This window comes from Ostrea edulis, chromosome 10 (genome assembly GCF_947568905.1).
Source record: "Ostrea edulis chromosome 10, xbOstEdul1.1, whole genome shotgun sequence".
NCBI lineage: Eukaryota > Metazoa > Mollusca > Bivalvia > Ostreida > Ostreidae > Ostrea > Ostrea edulis.
This window is the reverse complement of record NC_079173.1, coordinates 18435006-18457907: the sequence shown is the minus strand read 5'-3', so window position 1 is coordinate 18457907 and position 22902 is coordinate 18435006. Positions and strand designations below refer to the sequence as shown.

The following is a 22902-nucleotide window of genomic DNA, read 5'->3' as shown; positions in this document are numbered from 1 at the left end:
ACTTAGATATTTTATTTAAAATAGATCTTATCGGCAAACTAATGAAACAAGGTATGATTTGAACTTCTCCATTAACTTCCCATATCTACTTTACAGGTAGCACCTAGTCCATCATCAACTGTAAATAGTGTACATATCTACTCAACTGATTCGGAACGCAAAACCCTGTTCTCTTTATGATTTTTTTTTAAAGCAAGACGGGCTCGTTACAAAATTTCAACAGTCTTGTTTAATGTTAACATTTTGCAATTTATATGGTCGTTATAATGATCTAGTTTGCAAATACAACCTGTCATTGCGTCAAACAATGTTTGACGTGTTTCGTATCAATTGTGTTTTGTACACACTGATTCTAACTACCCATTATTCTGTTTTCATTATCAAGATATAGGACTCAGTAAGGATGTGACCGGTCACAGGTATGATTACTCTTTCTAACCATCTTATCCCAACTCTGGTATATCCAGGGGTCCGTATTTGTCGAACTCCTTTTTTTGTATTCCTTATTGGAAAGGTGAAGATAACGAATAATGATCGATCTCATAACTCATATAAGCGGGTCACACTCTCCGTGAGCCCTATATCCTAATCAGGTAAACACAGTTATCCGTAGTCAAAATAAGTGTGCCAAGAACGGCCTAACAATCGGCATGAAACACGTCCGACAGCATATGACCCAATGATAGGTTGTATTGACGAACTAGATCGTTATAACGACCATAGAAATTGGGAAATGCTCACTTCAATCGAGACTGTTGTAACCCCTGTACCATCACCTTGTTCGCCAATACCTTGCCTTGCTGTACTAATTGACCACACGAAAAACAAGATTTTGCTTCAGTTGAGAGATATGAACATCATATGCAGGTGATACTAGAATATTGTTACATAAATAGGGGAAGTTAACGATGGAGAAGGTGAACTCATCCTGTTTGTCATACAGTTGAATTGTCAGTTTGCCGTAAAAACTGTCATGAATTAATAAATCTAGTGCAATTCTATAGATCCGCCATATTTCTCTGATAATCCGCCATATTACTTTGATATTCTGTCGTTCTATGTATCAGTTTCGCATGGTATACAATGTATAAGGGGACGGGTTTCGCTACACTTCACTTCACACCAGTATCTTCGATTTACCTGTACGAGTAGCTTCGACAGGTAACAAGTACATCTCCGATACTAAATTATAGGACATTAAACTTTGAAACTATTTGATGTACTCAATATTAAACTATATTGATAGCATTTTCATCAATGTATTTCGTGGATTTAAGAATAACTCGTCATTTTGATAGAATACATATCTCTTGATACCTTGTCGGAATGGATCAAAAGTATAAAAGGAGTATCAAAATCCAGCATAAGGCACATCCAAACGAAAGTACGTACAATCTATTTTTTTTTTTCGGGTAAACCAAAATTAATAAAAGAATTAGATAGCTGACATGAGAAATGTGTCTTGGTTCTAACTGAAAAAGCTTGTAACAAAATTTTATTTGCTTTTAAGGCTCATTATTACAACTGTATTTTAAACAAACTTGGCATTAATTCTACTTTTGGTAAGCGTACTTATCCTTCAACTACCCTTTCCAAAGATAGAATTCTTCAAAATCATGCTTCAGTTTTAGACACAATTGATGTACCAATTTTAGACATATTCAATATTCTAGTCAATGGTAATGTTCTATAGGCATTGTCTCGAATTTTGGGGAAATGATTTCAACGTTCAGAGGTGTGTATTTTCTAATGGATTGCCATCTAAATAACAAAAATCTACCTCATAACAAGTTTATTGTAATATTTCATTTAAAATAAAACACTAGTTTTTGTTAATGATTAACAGACACAGTTGAATTTTGATCATAACATGGACATAGAACATTTCATTTGAGAAGAGTTTGAATTTATTTCAAAGTTAAAATGTTTTTGGACATAGAGCATTTAGGTGTAAATAAACGAAACTTGTTTTTCACTCTTTGGACTTAAAAATACTTTCTTTACAGCTGAAAACAACATGACACATTTCTAATGCATTTTATTGAAGAAAAGTCAATTCAAACATTTTTGAAAAATGAAAACACTAACAACAATATCAAAAACTATTTCTAACATTATATTAAACTGTGTAGCTCTTTGGACTCAGAACTTCATTTTGTTCAAATGAATGAAAGGTGAAGATAACGAACAGCGATAAATCTAATAACTCCTATAAGCAACACAAAATAGATAGTTAGGCAAACACGGACTCCTGGACACACCAGAGGTGGAATCAGGTGCCTAGGAGGAGTAAACATCCCATGTCGACCGGTCAAACTCGCCGTGAGCCCAATATAATGTGAAGCATTTTAAATGCAGTTTAAAGTCAATTAAAACATTTTTGAAAAATCAAAACAACAACATCAAAAGTAATTTTCAATACAATGTAAATGGCAACGATAATAAACTCTTTCCACAAAATTTGATTTTAGGACATTCATATTACCTGTATACAAAAATCGAATAATTTATAAAATTTCTTTTTCCTTTGTAATTTTAAACAATATATACATGTACAAAACCAAATTGTTTTTAAGATGATAAAATAACAAAAATCAATTTCAAACGAATAAATCAAATTAGATTTGATCGGCAGGGACATAGTGTAAACTTGCCTATTCTGCGAATCAAATCATTTATTTGGAATGTATTCCTGTGACACAATGAACACAGCCAATGTCCATTAGCGACGAGCAGTGATCATAAATCATGACAACGCACTAGATTATATTTTTGTCACATCAACACACAAAAATGATCGTTTTGTAAACAACACAACATACACACATTATCTACTTTAACTCTAACAGTCCCTGTATATGTATAATTTCACTTCTTTTGGGTTTTTGATAATTTGCATGACATTTCAAAATATCCATTGCCTTGTGCAGGCATACATTTCAGCATGGACACAAACTATTTCTTTCTTCTTGGCAAGACGGTAACTTTCTTCGACTTCAAAAATTAATTCACATTCAGAAAATCCTTTAATCGATATATCCAAACCCTAAATCGTTAGGGAGAGGCGGGAGAGAGGTCGATGCAGTTCAAAACCAGGTTATTTTTTTCTGTCTTATAGACGAAAAGGCGACCACTTCGATTATTCTAATTTTACATGTAAACAAGGAAAATACTGTGTGGATAAAATCCAAGTTAAGTATCAGAATGGTATATTTCATTCAAACTTCAAAATAAACATTAGATTAAGTGTATTCGTTCCTGTCTTGTACTAGAACAATCTTTATTTAAGAAATGAAATTTTACTTTTAAAAACAATCAGCCTTAAAATGTGCATATGATAATTGTTAAAAGTAGTTTTCAAATAGAATTTTCTATATTACATATGGATATTATATTCTCCAAACTCCTCATGTGGTTTTTAATGTCGATAATAAGTTTAACAGTGTCCAACTTTTATCAAGATTAAAAAGATTCATTGCGTTTGAACATAACCAGAATAAACTTTTTGAAAAGAGAAATATGTATTCTGCATTTTCAATGTTAAAGTTAGTATATATTTGCAATTAACACATTTCAATTATTTTTTTTTCTTTTCTTTTTTTCACTTTTTTTTTTTACATTTCTTAAGTTTCACAAGTTTAAACGATCGGAATCTGTGAAATTTTATTTTCACGGTTTTCAGTAACTCTAATGGTCAAGTGTGAAAATAAATGTGACACTGTAATCGAAAACAGGAATACAACTTTTAAAGTTTAATCATTGCTTTGTTAAATCAACCACAGAGAAAAAGGAATTTATTGTATGACTTTTGTTAAATCAACATCAAAGTCGGCCGACTCACAATCGTATTACCAGATCTCTCTCCAGAATCTGCATTGCTTATAGCTGTTATAAGATTCATCATTGTTCGTTATCTTCAACGTTCATGGTTTCTATTCATATAGAAAGCATTATTATACATTGTTACTTTTATTCTTATCTGTATGATGATTTCAAAGACCTTTAATCATATGACGTAATATGCTATTCATTTTTTGTAAACATTCATATAATGTATGTTTGAAAACAAATTTAGAAAGCAAACAAAAAAACACGGTAAATATATTCATAAAGTAAAACTTATATGGTACCAATTTTGATGCACCAGATGCGCATTTCGACAAATGATGTCTCTTCAGTGATGATCAACCGAAATGTTTGAAATCCGAAATAACTATGAAGTTTTAGAGCTAAATATAGCGAAAACCAGCGTGCCAAAAAAGTGGAGCCAAATTCGTCCAAGGATAACAGCTAGGCATGAGGGAGATAATCCCTAATTTTGAAATGAATTTCTAAATTTTATAACAGCAATTAAAGATACATCCGTATTTTCAAGCTTGTAACGAAGTACTTAGCTACTGGGCTGTAGAGACCCTCGGGAACTAACATTATGACATACATATTCGAATATGTAACACAAGTGCTCATGCGTACATATGTCATATTTATTTGTACAATATGTATAGTATGTGGTTAGAATGCGGGTCTGATTTGTAATGTATGTGTCAGGTATGTGAAATGTATGCATTATTTGAGAACAGAAACATTTCATGACTTACATATATTCTCAATAACCTCCAGTGCATTATCTATATCAATGTTATTCATGGAATGATATATAACCACTGCCATTTCATACTTTTTAAAGGGAATCATGAATAAGTGTGTATATAAATAGTATACATTTCATGTTATTTACATTATGTTATCAAACAGGAAATACTGTTTAAAAGTTTTTATGATTTTCATTACTCTCTGTTGTATTCACCCTTGCATTGTAAATAATTGGTATTTATATCAAAATATTTACAGTGTATGTAGATTTGTCAACTCATCAAAGATTCCATTCTGCAACGTTGTTATCTTATTGTACCACAGGTTTCTGAATCAGAAAGATTACCTGATTAACTTTAATTGATGAACACTACAATATTAAAATCGATTACTGTGTATATTGATTCAATACGCAGAAACAAAGTGTTTGCACAAAATATGGCTTTAGATATGACATTTAGGTACATCAACGATGATTTATCTATTACATGCATCCAACAATCATCATTTGCACGAATATGTTAATATGATATAATCCTGTAAACTTCAATTAAAACTCCATATATTCTTCCAAATGAAAGGTTAAGATAACGAACAGTGATCATCTGTTTCATATTTTGGTGTTTTATTTTCCTCCACTGTATAAAATACATTAATTGAAACAAATACAAATGAAATGAAAATGATTATTTCTCCATCTTACCCTGTGCATATCTATGCAGTAATATTTTATTATCACCTGGGTGTGGTATCCAACTAATTCGATATTCGGGTACATTTTGTGCGTATGAGCAAAATGGTTTGTAATTTCGCACTGACTAAAAGGAAGTTTCCAAACTATAATTTCAAATAAAACTGATGTATGGGTGGCAGCTCTGTATTTGCAATTTTGCTTTCAAATGTTGAAAAAGGATCACAGACTATCTACCAACTTTATATCAAACATTGAAACTATTTGATGTACTCAATAGTAGACTATATTGATAGCATTTTCATCAATGTATTTCGTGGATTTAAGAATAACTCGTCATTTTGATAGAATACATATCTCTTGATACCTTGTCAGAATGGATCAAAAGTATAATAGGAGTATCAAAACCTCGCATTAGGCACATCCAAACGAAAGTACGTACAATTTATTCTTCTGTGTAAACCAGAAGTAATAAAAGAATTAGATAGCTTACATGAGGAATGTGTTTTGGTTCTAACTGACAAAGCTTGTAACAACATTTTCTTTATTTGTAAGGTTCATTATTACAACTGTATTCTAAACAAATTTGGCATAGATTCTAAATTTGGTAAGCGTACTTATCCTTCAACTACCCTTTCCAAAGACAACATTCTCAAAAATCATGCTTTAGTTTTAGACACAATTGATGTCCCAATTTTAGACATATTCAACATTCTAGTCAATGGGATGGGTTACATCGCCTGGAAATTATAATGTTCTATAGGTACTGTGTCAAATGTTGGGTAAATGGCTTCAACATTCAGAGGTGTGCATTTCCTAATGGATTGCCATCTGAATAACAACAATCGACCTCATTACAAGTTTTTTGTCATATTTTATTTAAAATAAATCACTTATTTTTGTTAATTATTAACAAAGTTGAATTTGGATCATAAAAATGGACATAAAGCATTTCATTTGAGAAGAGTTTGAATTTATTTCAAAATTAAAATGTTATTGGACATAGAACATGTAGGTGTAAATGAAAGAAACTTTTTTTTCACTCCTTGGACTTAGAAAATACTCTCTGTACAACTGAAAAGAATATGATATATTTTTAATGCATTTCATTGAACAAAAAAAGTAAATTCAAACATTTTTTGAAAAATCAAAACACCAACAACAATATCAAAAACTATTTAGATTATATTAAACTATGTAGCTCTTTGTACATAGAACATTCATTCTCTTCAAATGAATAAAAGGTGAAGATGAACGAATATCGGTCAATTTCATAACTCCTATAAGCAATACAAAATAGATAGTTGGGTAAACACGGACCCCTGGACACACACCAGAAGTGGGATCAGATGTCTAGGAGAAGTAAGCATCCCCTGTTGACCGCTCACAAACGCCGTGAGCCGTATATCTTGATCAGGTAAACGGAGTTATCCGCAGTCAAAATCACTGTGCCAAGAACGGCTTACAATCGGTATGAAACACGTCAGACAGCATTTGACCCAATACGAGGTTGTATTGACGAACTAGATCGTTATAACGACCATACAATTTACTAAATGCTGACTGTTGAAACCCCTGCATCATCAACTTGTTTGTCAGTAGCTTACCTCAATTTAAAAACTGATTATACGCAGAACAAGTTTTTGTATATTGAATCAGTTGAGATATATAAACAATATAATGATAAACATTTTAAATGTAGTTTAAAGTCATCTAAAACATTTTTTTGAAAAATCAAAACAACATTAAAAATAATGTCAATACAATGTAAATAGTAACGATGATAAACTCTTTCCACAATATTTGATTTTAGAACATTCATATTACTTGTATACAAAAGTCAAGATCGGTTGGTGACAGTGTGTATTGAATTTGAGAGCTGAACGGAAAACACATGCCGTAGGCCTATATGTTACAGAGCATAGCTTCGATAGAACCATTTTCTCGCAATCTATCTACGTCTTTGTCCACGTGCATGTTTGAAAGAGTACAGGGACAAAATCTACTGATTTTTATTGGAAAGTCGTTGTGCCCACAAAAAATATTCACGTCTTGTCCCTCATACTTTCCTTCGAAAGTTGAAAAAAAAAACACAGTCCAAATCCTCTCTATTGACAACAAGTACAGCCTTCAACGGCACAAAACACCCTAATGCAGTGTTATTTACAAGCCGTTAATGTGATAATTGGTTTTTTGTCACTTAAATCTAATCTGTGTATGAAATGGCTAACAACTGTTTCCAATTTTTTTCGCTCGAGGTCACATATGACGTCACAGATAATGGCGCATAAAATATCGAAGGAAATCGCTTTCAAACTTGAAAACTACGCAAACTGTTTCATTTGAAACACATGTAAAGTAGTTTTAGGCATGAAATGGATTAATTTTGCTGAACAAAATTGATAAGTTTAGAAACATGCGATGTGTCCTTTAAGAGTAACCAAAACGTATATCTTGTACTTGGATATGAATCAAAGTTGTGTGTTTGTTGAAATATTACAATTAAAACCTGATTAAAGAATAATTACATAAACAGTCTTGTTAATGTTTACACTTCTGAATAAGGAATAATATATACATATATATCAGTACAAAACGACCAGCCACTGTACAATATAGTTGTACAGTGTTATAATTTAATGGAGTTGCACATATTAAATAAATATCAATTAAAACGGTTTAATATAAATATATACATGTAATATCCATGTGCATATTATTCTGCTGTCTTTTAAATAAATATATATTGTAAAACAAGAATAGAGCTGTAATTTGTTGATTGTGCATATTTATTCATAAGTTTAGAACTATACAATCTCGTCATGTAGTCTTGATGTTTTTAATCCATACATTCATAATAATTAAGTAACATTTTCAGAAACACGTGGATTTAAGATTACATGTACGTATATTCAAAGTTGTTTAGTACTATTCCAGATGCCAAAATCATACAGCTGTACCTTGTGTGGAATATCGAAAGTTACTTTTCCAGATGCCAAAATCATACAGCTGTACCTTGTGTCTAATATCGAATGTGAAAGATAGACGTCCACTGAAATTACCAGCTATTAGAAAATATGTAGCAACTATGTAGCAAAACGAGTAGGAAGGGAAGTTAGTGACACGGAAGTTTTGTGTAGCAAGTGTAGGGCGGGTTATCATAAGTCTCTGAGGACACCAGGTAACTACACTCAAAATGATGACAGCAACATTAGAAATCATGAGAATGATGATTCTGAATATTGTGTTCCAGAACCATCTAACACTAATTCTATGACCCCGAAAACAATTCAGTTCAACATTCCGTCAACATATTTGTCCCATAAATACTGAGTTGTTTGTAGAAAAAAAATATCAAAGAGTGAGGCTTTGTGTAATCCCACTGAGTGAAAGAACGCAGGTTTACATACACAATTCGCTTTTTGTAAATACAAAGACAAGGTGTTACGCCCCTCATTTAGAAGGACAGTATGTTTCACAAACTGTTTTGGTAGCTTTGAAATCCAAGTATTCAACGTCTTACTTCAATCGTACTGATATACGTTCACTTCTTGGAATTGTGAGGACAACTCTCTCAAGGACTGCTGTGTTAAAATTTGACAACGCTTCATCATTGACTGAAGACGGTTGTTACAATCTAACAGGCTTAACAAAAGATCAGTTTGAAGATTTAGCAGCTTTTTCCACTTCCATTCGTCATTCAAACTTCAAAAAAAGTTCTAACTATAAGTTCCAACGCCAGTCATACAGTCTGCACAAGCAGTGTCCTTTGGTGAAGCCAATGGTCATCGTTGGAATTGATGGATATATACTGTTTGTATTAGGCCCATACTTTTCAGATGGCTAGAATAATTATACAGCAATTAAAAAGCACATGATCACTTTAAACGCCAAGGGATTGAATGATTGGCTTCAGGAAAATGATTTGTGCATAATAGATATAGGTTTTCGGGATGTGGTGGAGTTTCTTGAGGAATAGGGATTGTCAGTACATATGTCAATGTGTTTGAAGAAGGGTACCAAACAACATTCTACGGAAGATGCAAATGCTAGTCAGCTTGTTATAAAAATCAGATGGATTTGTCGAGAGTGAAAATGGAAGGCTGAAGCAGTGGCAGGTTTTCGACAAAGTTGTTTCTGATCATTACATACCATATATTGGTGAATTAATTAGATTGGTTTCAACAATATGAAATAGATATCGACCGCTGCTTGCAAGACAAAATCCAGACGGTATCAAATTAACAGAGGAAATGCTTGAAAAGAGTAAACAGGGAAACCATATCCAGAGTCTGATAGAACAAGAGGACTTGCTGAAGAAGAGATCAGTGTATACAGTTGTAGACGGATCGTCTGACCAGCTGAAATACTTCACTGTAATTAGTGAGGAAAAACTGCGTCAAATCACATTAGACATTTATCAATTAGAGGAAGCGCCATTAGATGCGATAGAGCAAATGAAGAAGAACAACTCATACGAACTGAATGTTTGTAAAATCAAAGAAAACCTTCTAAACATCAAAATGCAGTCCCGTCACAGAAATAGTATCACACACACTTTGTTTGTACAGAACAACTTAGATTGGGTAATAACTGGATGGTACGGCACGTGCAAAGTTGGAGTCAGAGTGGCAAAATGTGCCCATGTTTCCAGTGTACTTTGGTACCTAGGGTATTAAATGTTACAGGGACAACAGTATGATTCAAGCTTAAATTTTCCTAAATCTTTATTATATGCTGGTGATATTCCACAAAGTGATTCTGACTGTAGTTCTGTTATTGAGGAGTAAAACACTTTTCTGATTGTAACACTACCCTAATTATTGATAACAAAATGTTAGTTAATTGTTGACGTGATACTGACGTTTGATTGGTTAGAAACAAATGATACAGATAATTAAATGCTGTTGAGCTATTTGTAAATGTACAATTTGTTTGTAGTTGGCTATGGAATTTATTTCTTTTGTTTCAGAAGAAGTTTGTTTCAAATCTTACTGGATGGTATAGTAAAACACAACATAACGTCACTATCAGTTAACATGACGTCACAATCAGTTGCTATTTTCATTAGTGAAAATATAAAGTATGATTTTATTTTTATTGAATGGATATATCATAGTAATTCACTGTTGAAAGTGCAAGATATTGTTTCTTCTCATGTAGAGGTTTTTGAATAGATTCTGCTTCATAGGATAAAAACAGGTCAGCTAATAAATGAGCAAAATTGTTGCCCATGGTAAATTACAACATACTGTAGGACGAACTGCTCACCAAAGACCACGAAGATATTGTCAATGAAGCACTTACTGGATACAGCAATGTCTCTTTGTTTGTTAGGGTTTTTATATAGTATAGGAATCTTCATATTCATTTAATCCATTAACTGGGATATTAAATGTGTCAAAACTGAAACATGGTTTTGAAGAATGTCCTCTTTTGAAAGGGCAGTTGGAGCATAAGTACGATTACCAAAAGTGGAATGAATGCCAAGTTCGTATATAATACAGTTGTAATAGTGAACCTTACAAAGAAATAGTGTTACAAGCGTTGTCAGCTGCAACCAAAACATATTCCTCATATAACCTAATTCTTTTATCACCTCTGGTTTACTAAACACAAGGGATAGATGGTAGGTACTTTTGTTTTTATATGTCTAATGCGGGATTTTAATATTCGTCTTATACTTTTAATTTATTCTGAAAATGTAGCAAGCCCTATTTCTATTTGTTCCATTGTCTGACATATTCTTCGACATAATTCATAATAGGTATGAAATTATCTCACCAATTGAAAAACCGAGATTATCTGTATTTATGACTTTTAGAATAAGTGAGTTGAGGTCCTCATATTCAACTATATTAATATCACTAGTAATGACATGCCCAGCTGAACGATAGTTGAAAAAAATATGAAGAATATGTTGGTGGATTACGTAGAAGATGGTCTATATCTAAGCACTGCAAAGATTGTTTACAATTAGAAAACTTGAATGCAATAGTAGAAGTATAGTTGTAGGTAATACTATATGTATCTCTATCAAATGTAAATTGATAGTTTCTAAGTATTTCAATATACATGTATCATACTATCCTGATAAAGGACTTTTAACACGCTTGCTACATACTTTGATATGTGTACTGCGAATGTCTGCGTCCATATGCAAACGTATAAAAACAAAAACAAAATTATCCACATTTTCGGCTAAAGTGTGCACGTCTTTTTCTAATGTACTACTCTGTTTCGATATCTTTATTCTTTTTTATCAGGATATATAAGACATTGTGTTTCAAGCAGTCAAATGTGGCACCCGTGTCTTGGGTTTATATAGGAAGTGTATGACAAAATATCGGGGAAAAAATGACGAAATTTCTCTATTGTTGTTTTTTTTTTTTTTTTGTTTTTTTTTTTTTACAGCTATGTCTAATTAAAATGTCACTAGAATTTTAATTTAGGAAATGCAAACTTTGATTATACATACTTGCTATTGAAATCATCATATCGCTATTAGCTTACCAATGCCTCAAAACGACAAACTTTTATATCAAGCATTGTGTTTCACATTCTTAGATGTATAATGTACAAACTAGAACACATAATGTTTATACAAGAATATTGATATTACAAATCGCATTTTCCTCTACGAATCAACCAATTTCAGCGCAGCACACAATCCGTTCATATTGAATATGAACGGATCATGAATTTGTTTAAAGCACGCAACTTATTTTCAATTTTCAAGCTATGAAACATTCTATAAATCACAGAATTAAAATGGACTCTTAAATGAAAATGCCGTTATATTCTGTGGTGCATGGGGGAGATTCTGAATGGTTTTGCAATCTTTTCAAACATATCACATTTCTAATTTTTTTTAAAAAATAATCTGACAATAAAGTAAACTATAAATGAGGTGATCTAATTTGTGGACCTGAGTTATGAATGGACATGTTATGTGAATTCATTGATCAACAAATGATAGAGGATACTAGAACAGTCTCCGGCCGACTGTAGCTTAAGGAACATTTCTCCCGCAAGGACTTCTAATATAACAGAGCCTCCCCCAACCCCAAGATGCAGCTGACAATTTAATGTAGCAACCTCTCCACAGACCCAGAAACACTTGGGAACCACCTCTAGGCAAATGTTGTGTTTTTGGAGTCTTATTGATGTAGTGGATAAAGAAATAGACAAAATCCTTTCAAAGCCAGATTTAACCCGAGACAATCTAAACAAAGAAGAAAGGTCGGCATTGCAACCATTAACAAACCGGGATAATATTGCCATTAAAAAGGCAGACAAAAGTTCTACTAATGTTGTCATTGACAAAGATAATTTCTTAAAGGAGGTTCATCAACAGATCTCGGACGAACGCATTTACATAAACTTAAGTGTTATTTTCTGTAAGCATCAAAACATGTGGAAAACGACGGACACGGAGTTTGTCGAAATTTTACACAAAGTATACATATAATGGCACCTTTAAAAATGTGATTTGATTCGTGTTTCCATGATAATTAGACATCCGACTTTGTGCAAAGACGTGAGCCTCAACAAATGATGAATTTTCATTTATAAAAATGTGTGTATTCATTTTTCATTTGTTTCATTAAGCTATGTTGTGTGTAATGTTTAAAAAATAAAATCGATTTCCTGCAACCCCTTGACACGAAACATATGCCCTCAAATACCAAAACAATTGACTAAAAATGAAAGAATTTGTTTAAAATTTGTGCAGAAACATAACCACAGGTAGATCGTATCTACCAGTATTACATATAAAAAATTAGAGATGTCAGATTTCATTTTAAGAAAGTAAATTGATTTTAAAACTTGCGCTATTGTGAAATTATGCGAGTTTTTTTTAAAAATCTATATCACCTCGACTCTTGACTGTAATGCGTTTTCCAAGTATATTCATGATCAAGACAGGTTATGTCCCTTTTCCAAAGTGAAAGTAGAAATTCATTAATTTTGATTTGGATATGTTGAGCTGGTTAAAGTCTTTAAATTAACTGGAATTCTTCATTTGATACATAGGTGTTTGTCGGAAATCATCATGTTCTTGATGGGTAGCGTTCAAAGATGATGTAGCATTGAATTTACGCTGCGATCGTGATTACAACAGGGATAGCTTATATGCAAATATTTCTGAAGAGATTAGCCGAAAAATAAAATCACAGGTGCCATTAAATGTGCCCAATGCCGTTGTCATAACAATTCAGAAGTACTTTACTTTCGTTGATTTTGCCTCATTTTGCAAAATAACTAGACCATAAACAAAAATATCGTCGACTGTCCTTATTACAATGATTGACCAGAATCAATAACCTTTTGTTTACGTGTGCGTGTTGTCTCTTCCGGATTTTGATTACGTCATCAAATTCACTGTATTGTTTTCAAACATACACATGTAGAACAAGTCTTTTTTTTCCGTTAATCAACTGCTAGAAGGAGAGTATGAGAAAAATATCAACTTGGGCAATCCAAAAATAAGTCTATTTACTTATTACTTTTGCAAGCAAACCTTCAAATCAATATAAAGCCCAACTATCTATTTTGTATTGCTTGTAGGAGTTATGAGATTGATCACTGTTCGTTATCTTCACCTTGCATACTAAAAGTTTAAAGTTTAAAGTCTACACTATGTTATTTTATCAATTGACGTTTAGTTGTACATTCCACCTGTATATACATTTTTACAGTTACATACTTTTTGCAAACCTATATTAACAATGGTCACCGGAATAGGTGACGTCAACGTTTTAGGAATACAAAGTGACATGTTTTTGTTACAAATATATATTCAATTGACATACCCATGGAATTGGAATTTTTCGATGAAAGTAAAGAAATCTAATTACTTTAAAGGTAGTGTGTTGTTTATTTATATAATCCAAGTGATTAATAAGGAAATCGCGGTTTATCACTAATGTCACCGATACTGGTCCCATATGCAATTCACTGGTGAATACAAGCTTTAAGCAAAATATTGTACATGAAAAATGCCTGTGCCAATAGAGATTTGTGAATAAGATTGATCACATTAACTTTAAGCATGTTCATATAATCATATGGTAATATATGACATGTACTGCGCATGCTTGATTATAACGTCGCACCATGATGCTATGTATTGCTTACTGTAAACTATGTCAAGAAAACGACTTCGACAAAACAACAATACTAGATACCGATCCTGAAGCATATTACTGCACCATTTGAACCGTTCCCATATTAAACCCTTCCGTTTAAACCGTTTAACGTTCCATTTCGGACCCAAAACGTTCCGTTTCCAGACCAAAGCATTCGTTCCCTCATAGTTTTCGTTGCCGAATAGCCATTCGGAACTGTGCGTCAGTTTCATATTGTAGGTCAATATGGCGCTTGGTCCAGATAGTAGACTACAGCTTCTGATTGAACATATTTTAAAGTTATACAAAGGTGGATAATTCTACAGTTCAAATCCGTAAGAGTTTACAGACAAATCACCAGCTCATCACGACATGAAAGGATATATTTTAATTTGGGATAAACGGCAAATTTACTTCCATTAAGATTCTGAACGAACACCAACATACTGAATAAGAAAATTTGTGCACTGGGCTTATCATTTTGAAACCAATAATTAAATAGCAGCAATGCTACTGTTGATTAAAAGAAAAGTTTCGTGCAGTGGTGATTCTTTTATCATCATTGCTATTATCATTATCATCAATGTTGTCAATAGGGGATTTCTAAACAAACAAAATATCAAATTATAAGAGCTGTTGTAAGTGCACATAACTCTTTGACTAATGGGAGTTTGACATATTTCAAAATAGTGAAAATGTTGGGAAAATAAAATGAATTCAACTGGTGTGGTGTCGTCTTCAAAAGAAGTTATAAGGTGATCGAGACACTAAGAGTTGCTAATGTAACGGTACACGTGTACCAGTCTATGGGTGAGTGGTCACAGTGTACATACTATAGGTCCCCGTTTCAGATGAAATTGGCTTTCTTGATATCCCTCTTTAGATTTGGCAGGTTTCGTCAAAGCCTTTTAATGTAGGTGTATGGAATTCGTACATTTACAGATACCATCAAACAACTTCAAAAGTCACCGTGATACTGAAACAATGGGGGTATTCCCCAATCTGACTTAAACGCAAAATGAATTATTTCTATTGAAGATAATTAATTACACTGGTTTTGAAATTAGAATCCTTTATTATCAATTATCATTAAATTCGATACGCAATACTTGTTCTCCTTATGGTAAATTTTTAAATTGAGACAACTTGATGGTATAGAGGTTTCAACAGTCTCGTTTAAAGTCAGCATTTTGCAAATTATATGGTCGTTATAACGATCTAGTTTGCAAATTCAACCTAGCATTGAATCAAATGGTGTTTAGTGTGTTTCATACCGTTTTTTTGACTGTTCTTGGTTTTCTGATTTTGCCTACGAATAACTCCTTTTACCTTATCAAGGACTCAAGGCGGGTGTGACCGGTCCACTGGGGATGCTTACTCCTCCTAGGTACCTGATCCCACCTCTGGTTGTCCAGAGGTCCGTATTTCCCCATTTATCTTTTTGTATTGTTTCTAAGAGTTATGAGGTTGATCATTGTTTGTTATCTTTCCCTTTGATGCACATATATCCATCTCGTTTTGGATACATTTATTCTGAATGTGGATATGATGAAAATTTCAAATGGGTTGGCACGTTATATTAACTGTAATGTACATTTGTATAGTATATGAGCATTGATTAAAGGTTACAAAAATGCATGCAATGCAATCATGTACAAACTAAATTCCTCTTTAAAATCACCTGTGTAAATACCTTTCTGTGTTTCAAATAATCGAAAAAATATAACATTTCATCAGTAAAGGGTGACAATATTATGATAGGGACAGCGAACAAAGCCTGAATTGACGCAATTCGATTTGTATTTTTTGTTGGTGAAAGTTTGAAGTTGTTGTCTATTGATTACATTACATAAATATAAATAGCCCAATGTGAAATTTAAGGCACGTATACTTGTAATATTAATTAACTTCAATTCCCTTCCCTTCAGTGTTCATGATTTCAATAAAAATATTAAACTTTCAGTGTGGCAAGTAATATATTGTTCCCTACAATACCTATGTATGAATAAAGAGTACCAAAAGTGTCCAAAATGTATAATTTGAAATCGAGGCCAAAACGCTTGCTCCTATATTTGAACAAAGCGTTCCATCCCCGATGAGAACCGTTCATTCCCAATCCCAAAGCGTTCCGTTTCCGTTAGAAACCGTCCGTTCTCGCTGAAAACCGCACCGTTTAAACCCATTAACTTTTTTTTCTAAACAAAACCGTTCAACGTTCGTTCACCCTTTCACTGGTGTAGTAGTACGCCTCAGGGTCTGTCAATTGAGATAGTAGTAGTGTGATAATAAACATCATACACCCCATTCTTTAGCGTTGTTACGCTATCGTAGCTCAGTTCTCTAAATGATAAAGATATATTGATTCACCTTTATTGATCAACGCTACAATTATGCTGTACATGTATTATGATATATGAAAATGAAAACCATCATTTGGTTTTAATTACATCTGTTGGAGCAAATTCATATGATCTGGTTTTGTATTATTATGAGGTTTCCGCATTCAAAATACATTAGGAAAATATATACAATATCAGTATGAGAATAGACAAATATATCTACACAATATCGTTTTATCACATAAATAATCATTCTAATTGATATTTCAAGTGCAACAATCAACTATCGACAAAGTGCGCGATCTGATATACTTTTGAAATGTAATTGAAAGTACATTGCATTACACATTACATATCATACTGATACTAAACAAATGGTTGAAAAATATTTATTTACACTGGATTTATGAATTAAAAGATACAGTAGTATAAACACAGCATATCAATGAATTTCAGAAATGTATCTAAGTTATTTATTGCATTTTGTCATCAATATTTCAGAAAACATTGACTTGTTCTGTATATCTTTCATTCAATACTGAACGCAAGTGGCAGGAATAGCTAGGTATCTCAATGTTGTATTAGATATCTACAATTATTGTCTTTCCAGAATTTTACAACACTATCATGCATATCAATACATGGCTCAGACAGATATCTATCAATTCCTGACACTCCAGACTTATCTCGAATTATCTCAATAGTTGACTGAGACATAAATCTGAAGAAATATTTCTAAACTCTCTTTGGCGGAAGTAATTGTTCTTCATCGGCTTCTTCGTTATTATAATTTTCCTGAGATAGAACTGCATATTTCAATGTTTCGTTTTTACTAGCTATTGATTTACTGAGGCTAACACCGCCTTATCTAGAATTTTGGATTTAATACTGCAACTAAAATGAAATACCGATATTCAAACACAGAAAGTAGCAATGACAAAGATTATTTCGATGCGCTCATCATTTTGTTATTGTACACTAAAGATAAAATATTTGCATGGACTTGGTGTTTAAGTTCAAGAATGAACGGAATAGTAAGACTAACACTTTCATTTCCTTGTATCAGAAGTGTTTCGTATTCAAATGGGTCGAGGATGGATGTTAATTAAGTCCTTAAATATATTACGCTCATTTGATGCAAGGAACTATTTATATTGTTGAGTTTCTCTTCAAGACGGATCTGATCATTTTCAGCTGAGAGTCCCACTTGATTGCATTTGAGCCCTGTTATCTTCATTCATATTATAAATACTCTGATGCATGAATTGATCTCCTGACAAAGTTAACAATTTGAGATGCTTTGGCAATTATATTGTTTAAATAAAAAGAACAATTCTTCAAACCATTCTTAAGAACCCCCTACAGGAAGTGCGCATTTAGAATGTTTTGGCAAGTGTTCAATATTATCTTCCTTGTCCTCATTTTCTGTGTCATCCATTAAAGGTGAAAATAACGACCAATGATCAATATCATATAAACAATACAAAATAGATAGTTAGACAAGCACCAGAGATGGGATCAGGTGCCTAGGAGGAGGAGGCATCCCCTTATTGTTGCCCCATGCATTATCATTATCTTCAGACTCATCTTCATTGTCAAAATGAAAACCAGGCCAGAAAATCTTATATATGTTAACCATATTTGAGTGATTTTCAGTAACTATGGTGCACATTTTGTTTCCAATATCAAACTGCAAGTGTTTGTTTCTAATCTCCGCGGGTCTTTTCTGCAGAATGTTTCTCTTTAAACAGTTTGCAGCATAATGTTACAGAATAAATTGTCCAATATATAATGAAATAGCAAGTAATTCCTATGAAAGCTTCTATATGTCTATATGACGGCAAATCCATAGTTAAGTATATGCTTTTGGTTTGAGAAAGTGGAATTTTAAGATTCCCTTTTACCTCCATATATTTCTCACGAATGATTTCTTTGAAAGACATTTAAGACTGGGCATCTGATATCAGGGGTCGGTCCAATTTTCCAACAATTCTCCTAAAATTTGAACTTTCAACAATTGGAAAAGGAAAATTTATCCAGCTTTAAAATATAGCAGTGCTGATGTGGTCAGCTTTCTTTTCTATCACTAGTACTATAGTTGGTAACATTAACTGGCTAAAACAGGCGACTATAACGAACAGTGATCAATATCAACTCCTATAAGCAATACAAAATAGATAGTTTGGCAAACACGGACCCCTGGACACACCAGGGGTAGAATCAGGTGCCTAGGAGGAGTAAACATCCCCTGTCAACCGGTCACACATGCCGTGAGCCCTATATTCTGACCAGGTAAATGGAGTTATCCGTAGTCAAAATCAGTGTACCAAGAACGGTCTAACAATCGGTATAAAACACGTCAGAAAGCATTTGACCCAATGATAGGTTGTATTAACGAACTAGATCGCTATAATGACCACAACATTTGCAAAATGTTATCTTCAATCGAGAATGTTGAAATCATTGTACCATCAACTTGTTTGTTAGTAGCTTGTCTCGATTTAACAACTGAATATACGCAGAATAAATTATGTTGTATATGAATATAGAAACACATTAGCTAACAAAGGATCACGATTCAAACCAATGGGAATTCCACCAGACTATTGGAAAACTTCCTCACCGAAGACCACGAAGATATTGTCAAAGAGAAACTGTAGCATATTTTTTATTTCAACTTCAGAGTACTTGTGCGTGGAATCAGAGATTATTTTAGATGAATGATCACTTAATAAGAATGTTTCCCTTTTCCATTTTTGTTGAAAGTATGTGTTCATTGGCTCTAACAAGTATATCCATGGGTCTGTGTTTGCCCAACTCTTTATTTTATATTGCTTACAGGAGTTATGAGATTGATACTCTTCATTATCTTCACCTTTCACTCAGATAGAAAGAAGAATATAGATAGAATTTCTGAAAACAGTTCACAACAGTCTACTTTGAAACCTTACAAATAACCCTAGATAAACATTCAATAAATATTTTGTGTTGGTTTACCATAGGTATTAGAACTAAAATGTGGTTCAATAAATGCTTTTAACTATTAAAGACAATAGCCATGAAGTTAAGCGTTTTGTTCATAAAGTCTAAAAATCTAAAAATCAATCACTAATATAATGAATTGATCTAAACCTCCAACATATCATCAAATATTTGACGTAATGTAAATGTGATGGGTATACTGGAATGAGCAAAACAATATATTTTCTACAACTAATATATTAGATTAACATTTCTTGCAATGTAACAAAACCCATTACACCCCATTACAGTGAAATTGGCCGTCCTTACATAACCATTGCACATTACCATTACCCCATGTCAGGCTACACTAATAAGATATTATCATAATGTGTAAAACTGAAATCCATCAACTAGTATATTGGTTTTAATTTCATCTTCTGTGGCAATGGAAAAACATCCTGATGTGACCATTATTTCGTCGTTTATATATGTCGACGACATTTCATTTATCGATTCTCAATATAGTCTTCTTTAAAGTCAACATTTTGCGAATTTTATGATTGTCATAATGGTAAATTTGCAAATACGAACTACTACTTTATCGAATGCTGTCTAACGTATTTCATAGCAATATATACCGCTCTTTACATTCTGATTTTGACTATAGTTAACTCCGTTTACCTGATGAAGACATAGGTCTCATGGCGGTTGTGGTCAGTTAACGCGGGTTGTTAATTCTTCCTAAGCACCTGATCCTTCCTTTGGTATGTCTAGTGTTCCGTGTTTTTATAAATTATACATTAATTATTAATTTATACATATAAATTATATCATTTATTAAATTATACAGGTCATCCACCTTGCACAATACAAGCAGAATCAAACTACAGATTTGACAATGCAAAACAAGTTCACCATCCTCATTATGTTCACTCGTTTTTAAACAATATGGAAGTGTCCGTATTTTGACATTTATGGAGAAGCGTCTGCGTTTTTGAGGCCATCGATATAGATTCGTACTGTATCTTATCTGAGTTTTAGATTTCGCAACCCGAAAAGTACTGCATAAGTACTGCATAATTGATGAGCATGTGTAGCATTACAACGAATCTACATTCCAACTAATACTTATCACTTTGGCATCATTACCTTTCCGATGTTTTTGCCTTTGGTATATTTACAAAATGTAATGATAAACAAATATTCACAAACGCAATTTAATTCTTAGTAAAGCAAGTATGAACGTATATATATTTGATATATATACTGTGTATAAGAAGTCGGACAGAGGTGAGAGGAAAACGTAAATATAAAAAAGAAATTTCATTTTAGAAAACAATTTAGGTATGAACTGTGAAAGGTGGAGATAACGAACAGTGATTAATCTCATAAATCCAGAATAGAGAGTTGGCCAAACACGGGCCCCTAAGTGTGATGCTTCACACCGGAATGTGCTATCCTTATTTCTTAAATGAACCTAGAAATGACGTTTAACGACAACCTCAGTACGCTGATAGAATTCATTGAACGCAGTGTATAGATCCCAATGCATTCTTTTTTTTAAAGGCGTGTCTTCAAACACTGACTATTTATATCATTTGTTAGAATTAAAAATACGTGTCTTATAACGCTGATGTTTTTATATCACATGTATTTGTTAATTGCGGGATTTCATTTACGAAAAAAAATGTTCCCATAATGCAATAACACAATTAATATAGCTCTATAACAACTATTTAACCTTGTTAACATGTGTTATACTTTCTAAGATGCTTCGAATAACTTACATATAACAAGTGTCCGTGGGGATGTTAGTTGGTACTCCGCTCAGTCCTCTAGAACCACAATGTACAGAAGTCCCATTACAGTAAGATGACTGTTCACAGTAACACTCGTCAGGACAGGCGTTCGTCCCCTGGCTGTAAAGCACAGAGAGCACAACAGACACCCGAACCACCAGCCGCATAGTTATTACATATGTATGTAATGGACAGTTTAATTTATCTAATCTCATTAAACTATAGCTATTCAACCTTTTCTTCCTTGTTAGTACAAGAGCTGAGTCATTATGGACCCTGTCTCTAACGCAAGGACGTACGTCATCTGATCTCGTGTCAGCATATGCATATCCGTGTCCATTAAAACAAATATCGGGAATATCCAAGAAAATACTTGGAATTTTTGCCTTATAATAATTTGTGCAGTGGTAGATATTCAACACTGGATAGGAGATAATATAAAGGAATCAACCCATTCTCCTTCTCTATTCAGAATGTATGTTTGTAAATCTTTAGTGTTAAAGCAGAGAGTAAAACTTGCAAAATCAGCAGAAAATACTAAGGATTTACTGTATAGTAGGTTAAAAAAATTGCAATTTTTTTTTCATTTCGCAAAAAATCGCGGTCGGTTTAATTCACGGAAAACCAAATCTTAATACCCTGAACCCAATTTCGTATCAATATGAAATATTAATTCACTGAATGTTGAATTCGCGGAAATTTTGTTTCAGCGAATATATCGTAAATTACCTCCGCGAGTTAATTTCGTGATATACAGTAATTATGTGCATTCAGATGGAACCGTCTTCAAGAAGTAACCAGACACGCACATAACGAAAGCGACACAGATAGTCCGGAGTTAACGTTCCCATCAATATAATTACTTAGTCTTTAAACATACCATGTGCTTTTGCGCTCTAAACATACAATGTGCTTTAATTCATTTGAAGAAAAATGACTTTATATTCGTCCAGGTTTTACAACAGTAACAAAGGAAATTGGGTGTTTCATTTGTTAAACACGAAATGTTAAAGATATCAACTCAAATTATGACAGTATCCAGGTGTTTTAATATTTAGAATGAAGTAGCATGTATAAATATACATACAGATCGATAGATAGATGTGCATTCATTGCTATACACAAATTTAACAGACATTTAATGTGACAACTCTCTCTCTCTCTCTCTCTCTCTCTCTCTCTCTCTCTCTCTCTCTCTCTCTCCTCTCTCTCTCTCTCTCTCTCTCTCTCTCTCCTCTCTCTCTCTCTCTCTCTCTCTCTCTCATATAAGTGCTTATCACAGTATTATTTCTTTTTCAGGAATGAAGGTAATTTTTGCTGATGGTATATGCTATGAAGTAACTTAGGGCAATCTGTCTATCATAAACTGCATCGTAACCCTATTC

The 22902-nt window shown here is 33.0% G+C and overlaps 1 protein-coding gene across 2 annotated transcripts in view; it reads right to left on the bottom strand.

Annotated features, from left to right (window-relative positions):
• Window positions 1-21717, bottom strand: part of LOC125682897 (leucine-rich repeat-containing protein 15-like) — a 334249-nt gene extending 312532 nt beyond the window's left edge. For both annotated transcript variants that reach the window (XM_056152160.1, XM_056152161.1), the window contains exon 1: window positions 21506-21717. In XM_056152160.1, coding sequence (XP_056008135.1) covers window positions 21506-21684 — 179 coding nt within the window. In that variant the 5' untranslated portion in view covers window positions 21685-21717. The remainder of the gene's footprint in view (window positions 1-21505) is intronic.
• Window positions 21718-22902: the final 1185 nt, after the last annotated feature.